Here is a 19,371-nt window from a genome sequence, read left to right as displayed (position 1 = left end):
AGGTCCAGACAAGCGCTTTTCTCTAATTCAGGAAATGTCCCTTCTTAAAATAATGAAACAATTTTCTCTTCTTGAAAGAACAACCAGGTCCAGTCAATTCCCTGCAGATGTGCTCTTCAAAAATACCTGAATTTCCAATTTTAATGGTGTTTCAAAGAACTTCCTCATGCAATCTAATGCAAGCAAAATACAAATTTCATACCCTGTATTTACTATTTCATACAGATCAATTCTAGGTTTTCTCTTTGTAAAATCTTTGCTTATACTTTGCCTATAAAACAAGCTCAAATAACCTACTTTCTAACAAACAAATCAATATATTATTACATACAACTTGTTTTAATTCACTTAATAGAATTAATAGAATTAATAGAATTGTATGCTCTTGTATCCTGTAGTAATGAAAAACAAAGGAGGAATTTCTCAAGATATAGGAATTATTACTAAATTCTATATATAATAAATAAAAATTCTAAATTATGCATGGTAAACACAAAGCAGCACTAAAAAAACTAGTCATTAATCTAATCTGTAGCTTCCAGGTAATTTTACCACAATGACTTCAGGTAGGCCTTTAACTTTAGTGATGACAAAAAAAATACAAGAAATAGATAAAACCAAACCATGAGTATTTTTTTTTTTTGCCCAAAGATGTATTAAAATAAAGATGAACAAACAAGCCACCTGACAACTGAAAAGAACTGCATTGCTAGTATAGTTTTGTATTATTTCCAAAAAAAAAGATCTAAAATTTTAAAAAATGACAACAGTGTTTCTTAAAGTTGTACCAAAAAGTAAGAATATTCTAGCATAAAGAATTTTCAACTGAGGATGGTTTTCTCTGAAGATTTGCTGTTCATCAGAGGCAAAAAAAAGTTTTTCCATCTTTTTGGGTAAGAAGTTCTTTCCTTCAGACTCTAAGATCCAACTTAGTAAAGGTTTTAGTAATTCTCTCTTCCAAAATGACCTAGATGAGCTGAAAATTAGAAAAGAAACAGAAATGTTTGTACTGTAGGAACTTCAAATAATTTGTTTCTCCCTTCATTGAATTTAAAAAAAGTCTTATCTATTCTTGCCTGCTGTACCTGGGGCATTTTATGGGTACCCAACATTGTTTTACATCGGTTACCCCAACAAGAGGAGATACACATTGGGTTTCATCATAGGGTGGCAAAGGCCTGACAGGAGGCCAGATCCAGTTTTTAATACATCATTCACACCTTATGTGTTTGCTATAACACTTATTCTTTTTCAAAATAAATAGTCTCAGCCTGTCTCTTATTCCTGCTCCCCCTCCCCCAGTAGTGACTACATTTTCATGCTGAAATTCTGGCTCTCTTAAAATCAATGGAAATTTTGCCACTGAATTGAAACAGGGCCAAGATTTTACTCTCATTTTTTGATCATTTTATTGAACGATTTTGTTTGATCTCCATATCCTGGATTATACAGACCACTCAGATGAACACTTAGCATTCTTTTAAGTGAAGTATTTAACTATGTCTTTATTTTTTGTCCCTTTTTAACAAATCAAAGTGTTTGATATGTTCTTTGCCAACAGAGCTACAAATGGCATAACCTCAGTCTCTCTGTGCCCTGGTTTCCAGTATATTGTATCTTATGAAGGTGTGGAATTGGATTAAAAGCTACAGCATGGTGCTCTGCAGATAAACCCACTGCAGGTGTGCAGTTTAATAGGATTCTAATTTGGTAACAAGTGAACTAAGAGAGGAAGCCTGGCATGGTATTTTCTAGATGAAAAAATGCTATTGGCGCTGAGAGAAAGCAACTGCAAGCTCTGTGATAAGAAATATAGATTGGGCCAATGCTCTCTGAGCTGCACTTTCATAGATTACAGTTCACTCAGAGCATCTGCACTACTGCCACAGGTTTCAACAATTCTTGGTTCATACTACATGCATTTGGCTATACAGCATTTCATCTGCCACCCTCCCTGTTAAGCCAATGCATTCAAATCATGCATTGTCTCACTTGCCTCTTTCTACATTATTTTGTATAAAAATATTCTCCTCAGGAGATGTCACTTGGAATGTATTCTGTTTTCAAGACTATTAATAATTATTTTCACGCTTCAAATTATATTTTTTAAAAAAAAATAAAATAAAATTTGGATATGTGCTGCGCTCTTTGAAATAAATGGAAAAACATGGTCCCTCTGCTGAGGAGTGTAATTTGTATTCAGCATGAACAGGGAATGGAGGACCAAAAACAGATGGGGAAGGAAGAAGAAGAATGAAGGTGACAACTAAAAGATGAAGGGATCTGCTAAGCCCCAGACACATACTGATGCTGCTGATACCAGGGCAAAGTTGGGAGATTCTTTTCTGATTTCTGTTACAGGTCCTCCCTCTTTTTTCCTGGGTTTCACAGGAAAGCTGAGTTTTTAGCACTAACTTCAATGAGACGAGGGTGGAGGTGCAATGAACAGATTTTTTTCCTGAGCATAACAGGCTGTAGGGAAGGCACAGAAATGCCTTGTGGGACAAGATGAAAAGATCTGGAGGTTGGTGTTGTTGGCTGAGGACAGAGTGGAGGATGGGAGCTGACGAAAGACACTCAGTCACAGAGAGCTGCAGAGGCTGCATGAGGTAAAGGAGTGAAATGGGAAAAAATATGGAATATACTCGTGATGCACAAAGGAATACAACAGGCAGATGAAATGTGGTACAGGAAACAGCAGCACGGCTGGTGGAATTCTGCTAGGGCTGCTGAGGGTTTAGATACCCCACAGAATGGGATGTGGCTGAAGGGGAATTAGTCAGGAGTAGTGACAGATGATGGATTGGGAGCACAGTGATGATTTTGGTGACCAAAAGTCACAGAACACAAGTCTTCATGCAAAGGAAATCTATTCATAGGACCTACAGAGACAGCAATGCAAAGTGGTGGGTGGTGGAGATGCTTTTGGCAGCTGTGTTTTTCAGCAACCTGTGGCATTAGTATTGACACCCAAAAAGAAGGAGCCTGCAATGGTTGAGGTCAGAGCCACCATGAATTTAAAGGGCACAAGTAGGCAGAAATGCTTACTCACTCTGTCACAGCTCCTGAAATCCTTTTGAGCTCCGTGTTTAAGTTTTCAGCTCCTTCACAAACTTCAAACACTTGAACCACAGCGTCAGCAGGCTCCTACTAGAATCTCTTTTTCTTCCCACCCTTATCAGCATATTGTATGTGGACTGGTAGAATCCATCAGCTATTGGGATCTTTAATTCCTAAGCTCTTTTTACACTCTCCTAATCCTTCGTTGTCTCCTTCTCACCTCCATACTTTCTCTCAAGCCATCATACTCCCTGTTTAATGTTTTATACCCCTTCTCTCTAACTCTGACACCCCTTGTCCCTCATTCTAATCAGCCTTGCTCTGTTCTTGAGATCATGTACAACTGATAGATATATTTATAGGCACATTACTTAGACAAAATATGGGTCAAATTCTTGTCTGCATTGCAATGGGCATAGTGGGCCATGCAGAACTTTGGGTGCTACAACACAAGAAGGACAGGGAGCTGCTGGAGCAAGTCCAGAGGAGGGTCATGAAGATGATCAGAGGGCTGTAGCACCTCTCCTATGAAGACAGGATGAGAGAGTTGGGGTTGTTCAGCCTGGAGAAGAGAAGGCTCCAGGGAGCCTTAAAGCAGCCTTCCTGTATCTGAAGGGGCCTACAGGAAAGCTGGAAGTGGACTTTTTGCAAAGGCATGTAGTAATAGGACAAGGGGGAACAGTTTCAAAATGAAAGAGGAGAGATTCAGATTAGACATTAGGAAGAAATTCTTTACTGTGAGGGTGGTGAGACACTGGCACAGGTTGCCCAGGGAAGCTGTGGCTGCCCCCTCCCTGGAAGTGCTCAAGGCCAGGTTGGATGGGGATGTGAGCACCCTGGTCTGGTGGGAGGTGTCCCTGCCCATGGCAGCACATTTGGAACTAGATGATCTTTAAGGTCCCTTCCAACCCAAACCATGCTATGATTCTCTGTTCTCCTAATTTCTGATCATCAGTAGTTTATAAATTCCTTGCTTGTACCCTGCACCCAGGTCCATTTGGTTTTTTACATTAAGGTGGCATGGTAGGATGGGTCATTATATTACTTTTGAAGAATAATAAAAGCTGTCACCTGTATAAATAATTCCTGGTATGTCCCCTTTGTGCCTTCTTTCTCCCCTACAATTTTTATTGCTGAGGTAATTTTAGCATCTTTTACATGTGAAAAACAATGGTCCACCAAAGGTCTCTAAAACTGACAAGGATGGGTGGAAAACAGTCCATTTCCAGTCCTAATCCTAGTGCATGGAAGCTGAATGTATCTTGGGAGTAAAATAACTGTATCAGGATCACCCCCAAAATCTAATTTTCTTTGTGAGTCTTGATAACATTAACATTTGTCCAGCACAGTTTAGTGGAAAACACAGTGTTCTCTGAGATTTAAGATGAGTGGTTTAATTGCAAGGACAACAAATCTGAAAACAGCAGAATGTCTTATTCATCACTGATATTAAGCAGCAGAGGCCTGATCCGTGTTCCCATATGTCCTCATGTTTAACCTTGTATTCCATGAAGACAAAAGTCCCTCTTTCTTTCTACCTGTGTGTCATCCCTTACTAAGTTTGAAGCAATGGACTGACTGCAAGGAAGTCCAGTGGAGCAGAAAAGTCTCCAGGATTTCATACTTCTGCATCTGTTGATAAAACTAACAGCTAGGTGGAGGGAAAAGATCCTCTCAGTGCTTCCAACAGCAAGGAAAGCCCACACCATACACTCTTCTGATCAGTAGATACATGCAGCCTGTTTGCCAGCTACCCCACAAGTTGCTCCCAGCCCACTGTGACAGCACTGCCCTTGCTTAGACAATGATCAGGGAATCTGAAGGAGCACCAGAAGTCTGCCGAAAACCTAAGGAAAGAATCAGGGAACTGCAGTGATGGATGATGGATGAATGATGGATAGGTAGGATGACGGAGTGGGTGTGGGATGTGAAGGATGCTTTGAGGCTTGAGGTTTAAGTGACACTGGATACAGCTGCCTGTGAACTAGATTTCTTTAGTTCTACTTCACACACATAAAAACCCCAAACAACCACATCCCTCCTTCTCAGTCCCTTCTGATTTACTCAGTTTATAACATTTTTTTTTTAAGATTTTCTTTAAAATTAGTGTTTATTTTACCTTGCATCCTGTGGATGTGTCCACCAAATAATTCAGAATTATGAAGAACTGTTGTCTAATCCGAAGTTACTCTGGCTCTCCATTAAAGTTATAAGAGCTGCCTGTGGATCACTGGCTTGAGATTGCTCCTCTGTCAAATAAACCCAGAGGTGGCTGGGCTCATAAACTGAGAGGACAGAGGACTCGTTTTGTTCTGTGACCCAGAAACTTTCATGTCCCTCCTCCTCCATACAGGACAGGAAAACATGAGCCACGAAATCCACCAGTAGTAAATTAAACAGATACCAGGATCCTAGGTTTAAAGAAAAACAGAAGTAATTTTAACAGCCTCATTTGCTTATCTCCATCATGTATATATATATATATATATATTTTTTTTTTTTTTTTTTTTTTTTTTTTTTTTGGAATGACAGTAATGGGCTAGAGATAGTGGAGAGATAGTATCAGACTAGCAGTCATCAAACAGTACTTCCAAAATCATGTACTTCCAAATATCACAGCAAATTTGACACAAATTGCAGATTTTAAATATAAGCAAGAGACTTTTCTCCTTATTGTAGCTAGAGGAAAAAGTGTACTTGTGTTTATTTGTTTTTATGTTCTACCCCCACATTCACTGCTACTAACGGGCTTTATCAGCAACCACATACCATCCCCATTCTCCCCTTGGACAGGAAAAGCATTCCACCTCTTCCCAAGCAAACCCTCCCACAGACTTCTCTGTGCCTGGTATCTACATCATTAAATGCTCAACCTTGAAGCTTGTGGCACAACTGCTAAAAGCCAAGGGAGACTCACTAAGGCCACTGACTTTTGAATCATACCCTGGTTGCAAGCCCCTACAATAAAGAGTAGGACTTCTTCCAGCCCATAAATCTGCATAGGAATTCACCAAGCAAGTTACAGCCTCCACATCCCACACACGTTTACATGGACATCAACAAGGAGATACCACGATTTATATGAATGGCCAAGGTTTACAGAATTTTAAAAATGAATGTTGGTATTATATGTGTCTGCTTCTGATCTTTGTTCTTTTGTGCATCTTTAATTTACAGCAAAGTGGAAGTACTTGTTTATTTACAGGTCAAGGAAAGGGGCTGCCAGGTTTCTATATACTTGGAGTTCAAACTATACAGACCTGACACTGGAAGTTCATGAGTGTTTCTAACCATCTTATAGGTGTTTTCCATATATTCAGTGACTGTAAGCATGAAACAAAAGCTACCACTCCCATCTTCCCTTGGTATAATACAGAGGGACACATTTTGAAGCAGCTTGTTTGCCCAAGAGGAAAGCACAGGTCGTGGTCCAGCCAGTGTGGCTCAACAGTACATCCCTGAATGCCTTGGAATGGAGATGGGCAAGGAAGTGGAGATGTTCCAGCTGTTGTAAAGTTTTGTGATGGAGGTATGTAGAAGCCCATTTGTTGGGGAGGAGATGGATCTAAAAAGAGCTGTAGGGATCTCATGAGCCCTGACTGCTGAAGAACACTTGCTCCCTGCTGCCTTACAGCAATGCTAACTACAGAGTTTCTCTGATCAGCCTTGGGCATCATCCATGTGGAGGAAGCTGAGCTGGAAAAGGGTAAAAGTCAATCCTAAATTCAGAGGTGTGATTATACCAGTGTATTTTGTATGTCAGAGGTGTCGAGCTCCAAGGCAAGAGCCCCAGATGGAAGTGAATTTGGGGCAGGTTACTGGTATGTGGTTTATTTTGCAGGCAGGCACTCACACATTTCTCTAAGTAATTGTGTTTCCTCAGTGTGTATACTACATATTTTGACTTGAAGGATGCCCTCCGTTCCTGCAAGAAATGCTGAGATTTAAAAAATTTCTGAAAAACAATGACCATGAACTTTTACACCAAATGGTTTGTTAACATAACGGTTTCAGTCTTGTCCACTAAAACTCAAAATCCTATTGGAATGAAAACATCAGAAAGAAGGGACTTGATAAGTCATATCATAAGTCATAAGACCAACATCTTAAACAAGCAAGGGTATTAAGAAAGAAGATAATAATGATCAAATTAATTTGAGCATCACAGAGGAAGATTAAAATACTTTTGAAAATTCTCTCATATGTGAGAATAAATTCAATCTTAGTATTGCTGAAGTATAGTTGGAAAACTGGCATAAGTGGGATGGAAATACAATTTTTAACTAGTCTAAGGAAGGCTCAGAAGAGAAAGGGATGCTCTCCATCAGATGTGTCCCTAACAATCCAGAGCTGCAGAGCAGGGAGACAATTCATTAAACTTTTCTTGTGCTGGAAAGAGGGAAGAGTATTTCATCATCGTAGGGCATTTCAGTTACGCTCCCAATTCTGTTCTTGGAATTCATTCCTAATGTCTTTGTTGCCCAAAATATTGCATGTAACACTGGAGAGTTCTGTGCAGAACTCCTCTGGAGAGTGAGAAAGAAATTATTTTATTATTATTGCAATGCAGCAGCTGACAGAAAAGGGACCCTACTGTGCTATGTTCCCTGCAGACACAGAACAAAACTGTGATCCTGCTCCAGAAACTTTGCAACCTAAATATAAAGCAAAAGGTAGCAGCTAGATGCAGAAAAGGGGTGCACACACTCAAACACAGGCACAAACACTGGCATTAGCAGGGGAGGAATACTGAAGAATACAAAAGGCAACAACCTTAACATACCCCTTTTTTTTATGTCTTTGTAGGAAAAACATGAAAGTACAGTTTTGAAGGGAAATTTCAAAGAAGATAATGAGGTTTTCTATGGCTGCCTGTGGGAAGCCCCATCCAACAGAAGAGGAAAAAGTATGAAGGTGTTCCTTTGAAAATCTAAAAAGAGAGTCATACAGTTTGGGATCAGATGCTACTCGCAGGTGATGGTGCATTTCTGCAGAATGAATAATAGAGAGAGAGCCTCTGGAAGGTTTTACAATTGAAGAGAAGGGCAGGTAGGGTTGATGCAATATAGAAATGGAAGAAATTAATTGTACCAATCCAAGACATGGTTGTACCACTTTAAGCCACTTGAATGTAACCACACAGACCCTGCACTGCTCTTGCCTTGCACTGGTGGGATGAATGTGATGCTTGACAACTTAGAGCCCTAACATAGAGAAAATTAACCCACCTGAAGAAGAGACAGCTGAACATCTGAAACAGGCTTTCTGCTGGCTAGGCAAGCACTTAGGTCTGTGTAACGCATAAGGAAAAGGAGGATATAGCTGTTGGAATAGGAGGAAACTGTCTTTCTGGTATGTAGTTACAGCAGTGGCTCTGCTCTGGCTGTATTACACAGAAAGAACCTGAGGATCTGTGAGCTGTCACTTGAGAGATCTGGAGTTTTTATGGCTTGGGATATCACTGATCCTAGCTCTCCATCACACCCTTCTTCTGGGGTGTGCAGCTCTCCTCGGGAGGGAAACTAGAGGTTCATGCCTCAGTCTGCTCTTCCCCCTATTTCCACAAAAAAACAATGGCTTCTGCAGAAAGAATCCCTTCCCTTACCACCACTCCAGATGCCTGATCCTGCTTTCCTCCCTTCTGCTTATGCTAGATTTTGGATCAGAAAACAAATCTGGCTGAAAAATAACTGTTTTCATCCCCTTGCCATGGCTGGCTGTGTCCCCAGGGAAATGATGGTGCCTGATGCAAGGAAGGGAGTAGGAAGAGGTGGTGCCCTTCCTTATTGACATGAATTTATGTCACTTAAAATATTCTGGTGCCTCTGCCATGTCAGGGCAGAAAGGGGCATACCAGGTGAGAGTCAAAAAGATGCTACTTACCAAAGCTCTCTGCATAGCTGAGGGTCATTGCCTTGCTTATTGCACTCAGTAGGAAGTTCCATCTCAACTGGAAGTCTGATGCCAGGTTTCTAAAATCCTCTTTACTCTGGCATGGCTGCAGATGGAGGAAAAAAAAGCTTTATGGTGAAGCTGGTTAAAACAATTCCTCACTTTGTTGCAGAGTATTTCCCTGTACAAACTACATACAAAGATGGAATAAGTAGGGTTTTCTCCTAGAATCCTAAAATAACCTAGGTCAAAAGAGATCTTTGGACATCATCTAATCCATTTGCTCAGAGCATGGCCAGCTTAGTTCAGGCTTTATTCAGTGAAATTCTGAAAACCTTCAGGAAGGAGATTCCACCACCTTTCCACATTACTTCATCCCATGTTCAACTACTCTCATGGTAGTTATTTTTTTTCTTTTTCTCTATTGGAAATTTTCTTTGCTGCAGCTTGTGTCTATTGTCTTATCCTCTATAACTGTCAGCTCTCAGGAAAAGTCCTGATCCATCTCCCCCATCCTGGAGGCATCAGAGTGTTCTGTGGGATGAAGGTACCACTGCAAAGTGCTATCTAAAAAAAAAAAACCAAAACTAGAGAAGTATAGTCTACCCTGCTTTTTCAAAAAGAGAGAGAGAAAAAAAAGACACTGCCCAAGCACAAATTACCAGTGCCCAAGCAAAAGCAGTGGTGCTGTCAAGTTATTGCTAATTCAGTAGTAGAACAGGGGTGGTAGAGTTGTTAGCCTACAGGAAGGTACATATGTGAGGATGATCATACTTGAGACTTTCACAAGAGTTAGAAACATTGTGCTATCACTCTTCTAACACCTGCTAAAAGCACACAGTTTAATGAATCAGTGATTTCAGGCATCATGAAGTGCTGTCTCTATTTTTACTAACACTTTTCTTCTGAATTCCATTTTATTAGGGACTCTTACAGTATGCATCTGTGAAATGAGAGCAGATACTGAAACTGCCCAAGCAGATATATGTGCAGAAATATGCTTGCAGTTGTTTGTACAGATGGAATTTATGTACAACAATTAAATCTCCCTTTTTCTGCATAATGCATACGAGGTATTTATGCAAATCTGCAGTCTCGTCAGGCTCACAGAATCACGGATGGGTTGGGCTGGAAGGCACATTACTGATCATCTAGTCCCAAACCCCTGCCATAGGTAGGGACACCTCCCATTAGATCAGGTTGCTCAGAGACCCTTCCAACCTGGCCTTGAACATTTCCAGGGAGAGGGGAGCCACAGCTTCTCTGGACAACCTCTTCCAATTTCTCACCACTCCCATAATGAAGAATTTCCTCCTAAACTACCCTCTTACTGTTTAAAGCCATTACCCCTTCTCCTCTCACTACATGCCCTTGTAAAAAGTCTCTCCTCAGCTTTCCTGGAGCACCACTTCAGGTGCTGGGAGGCCACAATCAGATCTCCCCAGAGCTGCTGCTTTTCCAGGATGAACAATCCCAGCTCCCTCATCCTGCCCTCACAGGAGACCTGCTCCAGCCCTCTCATCATCTTTGTGGCCCTCCTCTGGATTCACTCCAACAGCTCCACATCCATCTTATGTTGGAAGCTCCAGAACAGGACACACAACTCCAGGTGGGGTCTCACAAGATCAGAGCAGCGGGGCAGAATCACCTCCCTTGACCTCCTGGCCACTTCTTTTGTTGCAGCCCAGGATACATTTGGCTTTCTGGGCTGCAAGCACACGTTGCTGGCTCATGTTGAGCTTCTTGTCTGCCAACACCCCCAAAGTCCTTCTCATCAGAGATGGTTTTATCCAGTGCACCCATACCCATCCTGTATTTGTGTTTGGGACCAGCTCGCACAGCCTTGCACTTGTCCTGGCTGAGCTCCATGCAGTATGCATAAGCCCACCCCTCAAACCCATCAAGGTCCCTCTGGATGGCAGGTTGCTGGTGAACAGTATAGTTCCTGCAGATTAAGGACAGTCAGCCTGTGGCAGGATAAATTAGGTGATCACACTCTCTTTTCAGAAATTATTAAATTAATTGTATACCTGAATGACAAAAATCTGAAGATTTGAAGACAGACCATTCAGGAGAACCCGAATATCTGTGGAAGATGCCAGCAAAGACAGGAAGTCATTCAAACCTGTGAAATGTATAAGGGAGATTATTGCTTGAAGTCATTGTCTTGCTTGTCAGTTTCATCAGTTTTTAGCTTTTTTATTTTATCTGTAGCTTAAAATATATTGATATCTGTTTATAGCATTATGATTAATATAATCACACTATCACTTCAGTGAGGAATAGTACCCTACTTGAAAATCAGTCAGAATTCCTATTTATGTCCATTTCCACCATATGTGCACTGACCTAGTCATCACAGCAAGAATAAACACTTCAAGTGTGAAAGCTGGAATTTGTTCATATGCAATATTGACTTACTTATCTGAGATTTTATGTAGCTGAGGAAAAAATCTTGTCTTATCCACTGAGGAAGAGAAAATTTTAAAAACAAACAAACAAACTACAAAACAAACAAACACAAACCCAGAAAATATAGAACATTCTATAGACCATCAGCAATATATATTATATTGCCAAATACCAATGCAGCTGTTCCCCCAAAATCGTGGAATCTACCCCCGCAGTGCTAGACAGTGCAACACTATTGCAGTTCTCTGAATTTGTATTCTTTTAAATGAGATGTCTTTCTTCAAGAAGGCATATGGGTAGAGCCTGTGAAACCATGCTTATTGTTAATGCCAATTTGAAGAAGCAATGAAAACAGAGAATGCAATAAATTCCCCACGGAAAAACACGACCATCATTAATGTAACAAACAAATGTAATACAACCTTTCTGCGTAGTGTTTTTTATTTTAAACCCTATATTAATACTACTTAAATTGTTCTCCTGGTTGTTCTGTGAAGAAGGCAAATTATTATTCCTACTGGAAGCAGCTACTGGCTGTGGCACATCCCTTAGTCTGTAAGTGAGTTGGTGGTGGGCCAGGAGCAAAGAGCTGAGGTTTCCCCCCATCAGTTACGTGCACAGCTTCACCCAACTTGTCCAGCTCTTGCTAATAACCTAAATGGCAGCCCATTAATCTAAAAATTAACTTGCTATTATGTTGCCATCCTTCTTCATTAAGCTGGCAAATGCATTATGTCATGGCTGCATACAAACTGTGTATTTTATTGCTTACAGCAGCACATCAATCCCACAGGATGCAGTGGGCACAGAAAGGGCATGAAAGGTGAAAGGCAAACAGTCCTCATCCAGTTCAGCAAGCAATATTATAAAATCTGGCCACAATAAATGATTCTGTGTACTTCCATTAGTAGCAGAGAAAAATATGAAATGGAACTCCTGAAAACTTTTTTTTTTGTCAAAGAAAATTATACAAAATGAGCTTCTCTGTTTTTCAACCTTTTTCTAGAAGATGCATCATTTAGTAACACAAACCCCACTCCTGCTGCCACAGAATGCTTTAAGAGAGAGCCAGAATGGAAAGCCTTTCATTCTTAACCTTTAAAGTTAAAAGGATAATATTACAAGCTGCATTCTCATTTTTATTGGCTCTTTTCCAGTACCTCGGGTTACAGCAAGACTCTAATTCCCATTAGGGCAGATGCCACGAATAAACCAGAGGAAATGCTGGAGCTTTAACAATGGCAAGCAAGGGCTTCAGTGGATAGACAAAATATAACCAAAAAAATTTACATTTGAGTTCTAGGTCATTCTGCAGATGCTTGAAATTCCTAAACTCCTTTTGAAAGAAGTTTCCAGGCACATCCAGAAATCCCTCATCAATGACAGTCTGCAAGTCTGATCGTAGAACAGTGACTCTGCTGTTGCTGTTCAAGACTCTTCTCATTGTCTGTAGAGCAAAAGAAAACAGTTAATGCCTTTAATTTTCTCAAGCCCTTAGCTCAGTCAAAAAGCTTCCTTTATTCAATAGTAGACTTTATAGAACCAGTCTCCAAACTGGGGATGGGGGGAAATCAAAGGAGAAGAATCTCAAGTTGCCTTCAAGAGGTTTTTGTTCTGGGAGATAATCTTTTCAATGATGCTCTTGTGTTGTTGTCTGTGATGAAGCAGACAAGGCTAACATGCTTGAAGCATCTGGACATTTGGTTTTGCCTGGAGTTATTATAATTATGCCAAATAACAGTATTCTGTCTAAAACATGGAATGCTAAATCAGGGCTGACTTTCCCTTGTTGTTATCTGTCCTTAGTAGATTTCAGTTAAATTCAAAGGCAAGTATTCTCAACTATCCCAAACCTAAGGTTAAAAAAAATGTTATAAATATGTTATTATTTAAAATTATATTCGTTGAAATAATAGTTGGTATTTTATCCCATTTATTTGCTTATGAGTCATTTGTGAACGAATCTAGCATCATGTTTGTCCCCAAAATATTACTCACATAGATATTGCAAACAATTTTCAGCCTAACATTTTATCCGTATCTCTTTCCACTTTGTAAATTTTAATTGCTAGTATCTCACAGTATTGCTTCAGATTCTTGAGGAAATTATGAATGGCTAAGCAATTAAACATGATTCCATTAAAATTTGCTAATCCATACATTTAGTCTCTGACTTCCATACTGAAATCATAAAGCTTTCTTTGAATTATTGGCTTGTATACAAATAGTCCCTGTTCTGTTGAACCTTCCAAAGGAAAAATATTTTTTTTTAAATTCAGAAAAACTTCAGGATTCATAGACATTTTCAACAAATCCCCTTCACCAGGTGCTTACAATGACCCCACAAGCAGCAGTGAATGGAGCTGGACCATTTTGTATACGAACATCTTTCCCAATCCAGTAATTTTTAATTATCACCATTCCGCTAGCTTTACTGAAAAACCAAAAGCACTCCGATTCTCACTTGGCAATCCCCTTCAACTAAGTCAAAGAAAAAGTCTTTTTTTCTCATTTTACTTAAAGTGTCCAGTGTCAGAAGTAGAGCTGCAACAAGAACATAATCTAAAGGCTGGGGACAACCAGCAGTCGGTTTAGTTCATTGCCAGCACCCAGCTCCATGCCCCAGTGTTCCCAAATGGTCCCTTTTGCCATCACACTTCATTATACTAAACATAATTTTCTAAATGACAGAGAGCCAGCTCTGATAACACTTAAATACAGTTTACCAGAGGCAGGAATGATAAGCATCATATTCACATTCCTTTCTCACAGGGAATTTGCACCTTTTTGTGCTCTAATTACTTCTGCATGTTCAGGTAGTAGCAGCTGTCAGACTGCTTTGCACATGATGGGAAAGTTACTTTTTCATTTTTTCTCTTTTGAATGCTGACTCTGCCAGAATTGTTCCTAATTTCTCACCAGGTGGCTAAATTATTTCAAAGTGCTCCACAAGGGACAGTGTGGTCACACTGTTTGGAGGCTGCATCTGCACAGCTGCTCCATAGTACCTCTCATCAGGAGCACCCTCACCTGGTTCGAACATCAGTCTCTAGTTGAAATTCCAAGTGAATTTCAGACAGAGAAAACTCAGAAGGATATTTGGAAATACCTCTGTGAGAAGGTGAGATAAACTTCATCTTTGGATAGAAATATCTGAGGAAGGATGTGATGGGGTTTGCAGGGAGAACCGAGGGAAGAAGGGTAGAAATTTTAAAATAATAAAAGAAAGTATTTTTTTCACACAACAGATAATCAAACCCTGGAACAAGCTATCCCAAGATGTTATGGATGCCAAAATCAAGCTATTAAATACCAAGCTGTGGATAGAACCATCAGCTCCAATTGCTGGAAAGCAGTTGAGTTCAATGGAGGAGGAGTGAGGTATCACTTGCTCTACTCACATCCACTTGGCATCAGCATCTGATGAGGGCCACCAAGGGAAATGGGACATGAGTTCACATGAGCCTAAGACTGGGTCTGGCTGACTAAAACCCTCAGCAGTCCTTTCTGAGGGTTGTTCAGCTCGCCATGAAGCAGCTGCATGTTTCTCACAAGCTGAAAATTTTAAACACCTGTGGTGTTCAGACAACCGTTTTTCCTGGCGTGCATTTGGCAGGGGGATACATTTGTAAGAGAATGTTGAGCTGGTATTTGTTTCCCAGCCTGTTTTGCTGGAGCCTGGTAGCCATGCTTTGGCAAGACCTCTAAGAGAAGTTGCAAGAGCAGCTATGTGTTGGCTGAAAGGCTATGGGGATGCTTATTCACAAGATTTAGGTAATTTCACTTATTGAAACTCTTGTTTTTAGATCACAATGGGACTAATCATCAGGTGCACTGGAGACCCTTTGCCCTTCTCTAGTATTTTGAAGAGGCTCTAGGGGAGGTGTAATCATCTTTACTTGTGACAAAGTGCCAAGAGCTTGTCACCATGAACAAGAACCAGGCTCAGAATGTCCTCAGCTGCACACATACATTTGACCCAAATTCCCAGGTTTGCTAGGTTCAGTTTGTGCTGGTTAAGCAATGTAAAGGGGATGCAGAGCAGCCAGAAGCTGTGGCTAGATAATTCCCCCCCAGCTTGGCTGACATTCTCCTGCCATAAATCTTGAGGGTGCAAATTCAATGCTGACTGTTTTGCAGTTTGTCTGCACATTAGGAATAGGCAAAGAAACAGCTAAAGGCTGCAAACAGCCCCTTGACATCATGACTCAAGCACAGGAGGAATGAGATAAAGTCTGACTACACAAATCATAGAATCATAGAATGGTCTAGGTTGGAAGGGACCCTAGAGATCATTTACTCAGAACCCCTCTGCCATGGGCAGGGATCTCTCATCTTGATCAGGTTCCCCAAGGTCTCACCCAACCTGGCCTTGAACACTTCCAGCGAGGGGTCAGCCACAGCTTCTCTGGGAAACCTCTTCCAGAGTCTCACCACCCTTGTATTAAAGAACTTCTTCCTAATATCCAGTCTAAACCTATTCTCCTTCATTTCAAATCCATTTCCCCTTGTCCTGTCACTGGACACTTTTATGAAAAGCCTCTCTCCAGCCTTCCTGCAGGTTCCCTTCAGGTATTGGAAGGTAGCTATAAGGTTCCCCCCAGAGTCTTCTCTTTTTCAGGCTGAACAATCTCAGGTCCTTCAGCACTTCCTTGTCGCAGAGGTGCTCCAGCCCCTGGATCATCTTTGTGACCTTCCTCTGGACTCATTCCAACAGATCTGAGTCCTTCCTATGGTAGGTACACCAGGACTGGATGCAGTACTCGAGGTGGGGTCTCATGAGTGCAGAATAAAGGGGGAGAATCACCTCTCTTTATCTTCTAGCCACACTCCTCTTGATGCATCCTAGGATACGTTTGGCCTTCTGAGCTGCATGAGTGCACTGCCAGCTCATCTTGAGCTTCTCGTCAATCAACACCTCCAAGTCCTTCTGTTCAGGGCTACTCTCAACCCACTCCTTATCCAGATCAAATGCAGATGACTGGAAATAGTTGGCACATGCACTCTTGCTGGGTTGTGCCCTTCGGTGCATAAGAAGCACATGAAGCTGAGCTTCTCAAGTATTAATCATCTCCAAGGGCTGCTGCAGTAAATGGGAACTGCCAGTTCTCAGCACCTCAGAGTAGTCAACCTCCTGTCTGTGCTAGCTCACCAATGCATGTTTATGTGCTCTTATGATTTTTAAAGTGAGATATGTCTTTTGTGTTTTACTGGTGATGAGTTTTCCATGAAGAGAAGCTATGTTTATTAAAAAAGAAAGTGGCCTGGACCACCTCAAAAGCCAAGGTTTTGGAATTATCCAAAGACATCAATGGGAGGAAAGCTGCAGGGAGGGTACAGCCCCTCATAATAATGCAGCACTGACTAAGGAAGGGCTAATATTGCAATTTACTTTGTGGTGCTCAAAGAATTAAAAATGCAGCTCTGGATGCATCACCTTTGTCACTGTAGCTGAGAAGAATGATACTGTAGAGCAAAAAGCAGGCAGAGATATTAATTGTTAGAGAGATTTATGCCTTTTTCTTCCCAAGGTGAAAGGCCAGACTGAGCCATGACCCTTAGGAGGAAAGTTCAGAGGATGCTTCCTTGCAGCACTCCTTCCAATGCTGCTTGGTCAGAAGATGGATATGATTTTGCCAGCTGATCCATGGGATCAATGAAAAAGGTGAGGGTCTTTTACCCTGCTCCCAGCCATGCACCTTCTCTGCAGCTGGCATATTGGTGATTTCATTTGTGCAGGCCTCAGCAGAGAAAGTGGTCAGGATGCTACATAAAACTTCCTTGAACATAGGAAGTTCCATCTAAACATGAGGAGGAATATTTCTACTTCGAGGGCAGCAGAGCACTGGAACAGGCTGCCCAGAGAGGTGGTGGAGTCTCCATCCCTGGAGACATTCAAAACCCACCTGGATGCCACCCTGTGCAGCCTACTCTAGGTGAGCCTGAGCTGGCAGGGGGCTAGGACTAGATGATTTCCAGAGGTCCCTTCCAACCCCTTAACATTCTGTGATTCTGTGGAACTATCATCTGACCCTTCTAGTTACCATATTCTCCTCTAATGGGAGACCACTGACCATGTCTCAGAGGCTTTCACAAAATCCAGAGAGAAGAAATGGCATAATTATGGTTTGGGAAGAGATGGGTAGCAGGGTGCATGGTTTGGACCATGGTCAGTATACAACTATAAACACTTGTGCTGCTGCTGTTGTCCTACAGTAGAGCATCTCATACATTGTCCAAACTGCTGGAGTGAATAAGATGCCCAGCTTTTTGTTTCATGGGTTCTGAAACATACCTTGGCTATGTTAGAAAGGTCTCCCTTTCTGCGGATTCTTTTTATAAACACAGCAACTTCTGTTAAAGAATAAAGCAGATGTTTCAGATCATTAATATTTTACAATCTAAAGGACCTTAATGAAGACAGATCTTTCAAATTAGAAAGCAGCTCCCTAGGGGAGCAACAAGCCCACATCAGGGGCACTGAAGCAGCTTTATGGGCTGGGCTAGGGACCCTCACAGCTTAAAGCTTGCAAGCAGAAGCTGCCCACATCACCACCCTTCCTTCACTGCAAAGCTGCTGATCCATGAGACACAGGTAAAATACTTCCACTGTTTTATTTTTTTTTTACATTAAATACTTCTTAATCAAGAGACAAATACTCTCGTACATGTGTGGTTTAAGGTGAACAGAAACAATGACAATTCAAAACCTCCTATATTTTGTTTAGAGGGTTTACATTTCTACCCTTGTGCAGCAAGGTTCTGCTGCACTGTTAATAGGAGTTGGTTCCTTTGCTTCTGTTTTTCCCTGTTTATAAAATGTAATAATTATGACAAACATACTCCAAGAATATAAGAATATTATACTATATTTAATATAACATAATATAATATCATATCTCATATCTCATATCTCATATCTCATATCTCATATATCATATAAGGGTTGGACTTGATTATCTCTGAGGTCCCTTCCAACCCAGCCAATTCTATGATTCTATGATATATCATATATCATATATCATATATCATACAACATATGACATATAACATATATAACATATAACATATCATATATCATATGAAATATGTAATATATAATATATATAATATATAATATATAATGTATAATGTATTATATAATATATAATGTATAATATATAATGTATAATGTATAATATATGATATATAATATTATAAGAAAAATGTACAAAATTATTCATTCTCCATTACAGGAAAATTGAGTGTAAAGTAACTCACAAACCTCTGTAGACAGAGGTTTTTCAAGTGAAAACTTCTGTTTCTCTGAAATTTGGAAAGACCAGGGTGCATACACAGAGTGGCAGCTGATCATCTACTTTGATGCACACAGTTGTTAGATGACCAAGTTTGCTCTGTCAAGCATTCAAAGCCAAGAAATGCTAGAACTAAGACAATCTGCAAGTCTTCCTTCAGCATATGAATTCTAAACCAATCTTCTGTCTACACAGAGGACTGAGGAGGAGTTGAGGAGTTGAGAGTGCTGCTGAGGAGTTGGTCTTCACTAATGAGCAGCTGAGCAACATTCTGGTTTAGTCAGAATCTGCAGCATCACATATAAATATATGTATGTATGTATATATGTACATATTTACAAACATATACATAAACACACGCCTTTGTATAGTACAGATTGTTTAAAATCCTTCTCTAATGACAGAGTCATGGGTTTCCTATGGGACTACAGCTTTTTTCCCCTTTATATTGAACTGTGATGTAGCCATTAATTAATTTTCATCAAGCCACTTCCAAGATGAAGAGACAGAACAATACCTAAATTTCGGAGGGCAGACTGCGTGTTATTCAATCATCTACACAGCCAAAGTGATTATGGCAAGATACAGATCTTTTAAAATATTCAAGTATAATTTAATTTACCATGAATTCAGAATAACTTTGGCTTAAATTTGATCTCACACATTATAGGAGACTATTTATTTTGTACTGTATCCCAACCAACTCTGGTCC

General features: G+C 40.5%; 1 protein-coding gene across 1 annotated transcript in view; it reads right to left on the bottom strand.

The window, feature by feature from the left end:
- Positions 1 to 608: 608 nt before the first annotated feature.
- The window catches only part of RFX8 (regulatory factor X8), a 35,142-nt gene continuing 16,379 nt past the window's right edge, over positions 609 to 19,371 (bottom strand). Inside the window, exons 11-16 of the mRNA XM_071745019.1 lie at positions 17,660 to 17,718; positions 12,655 to 12,811; positions 10,983 to 11,077; positions 8,944 to 9,058; positions 5,180 to 5,471; positions 609 to 976 (exon numbers count right to left, since the gene is read on the bottom strand). Coding sequence (XP_071601120.1) covers positions 5,218 to 5,471; positions 8,944 to 9,058; positions 10,983 to 11,077; positions 12,655 to 12,811; positions 17,660 to 17,718 — 680 coding nt within the window. The 3' untranslated portion in view covers positions 609 to 976; positions 5,180 to 5,217. The remainder of the gene's footprint in view (positions 977 to 5,179; positions 5,472 to 8,943; positions 9,059 to 10,982; positions 11,078 to 12,654; positions 12,812 to 17,659; positions 17,719 to 19,371) is intronic.

This window comes from Heliangelus exortis, chromosome 1, assembly GCF_036169615.1.
Source record: "Heliangelus exortis chromosome 1, bHelExo1.hap1, whole genome shotgun sequence".
Taxonomy (NCBI): Eukaryota; Metazoa; Chordata; class Aves; order Apodiformes; family Trochilidae; genus Heliangelus; species Heliangelus exortis.
Note: the sequence above shows the minus strand (reverse complement) of the source record. Positions and strands in the feature narration are given on the sequence as shown.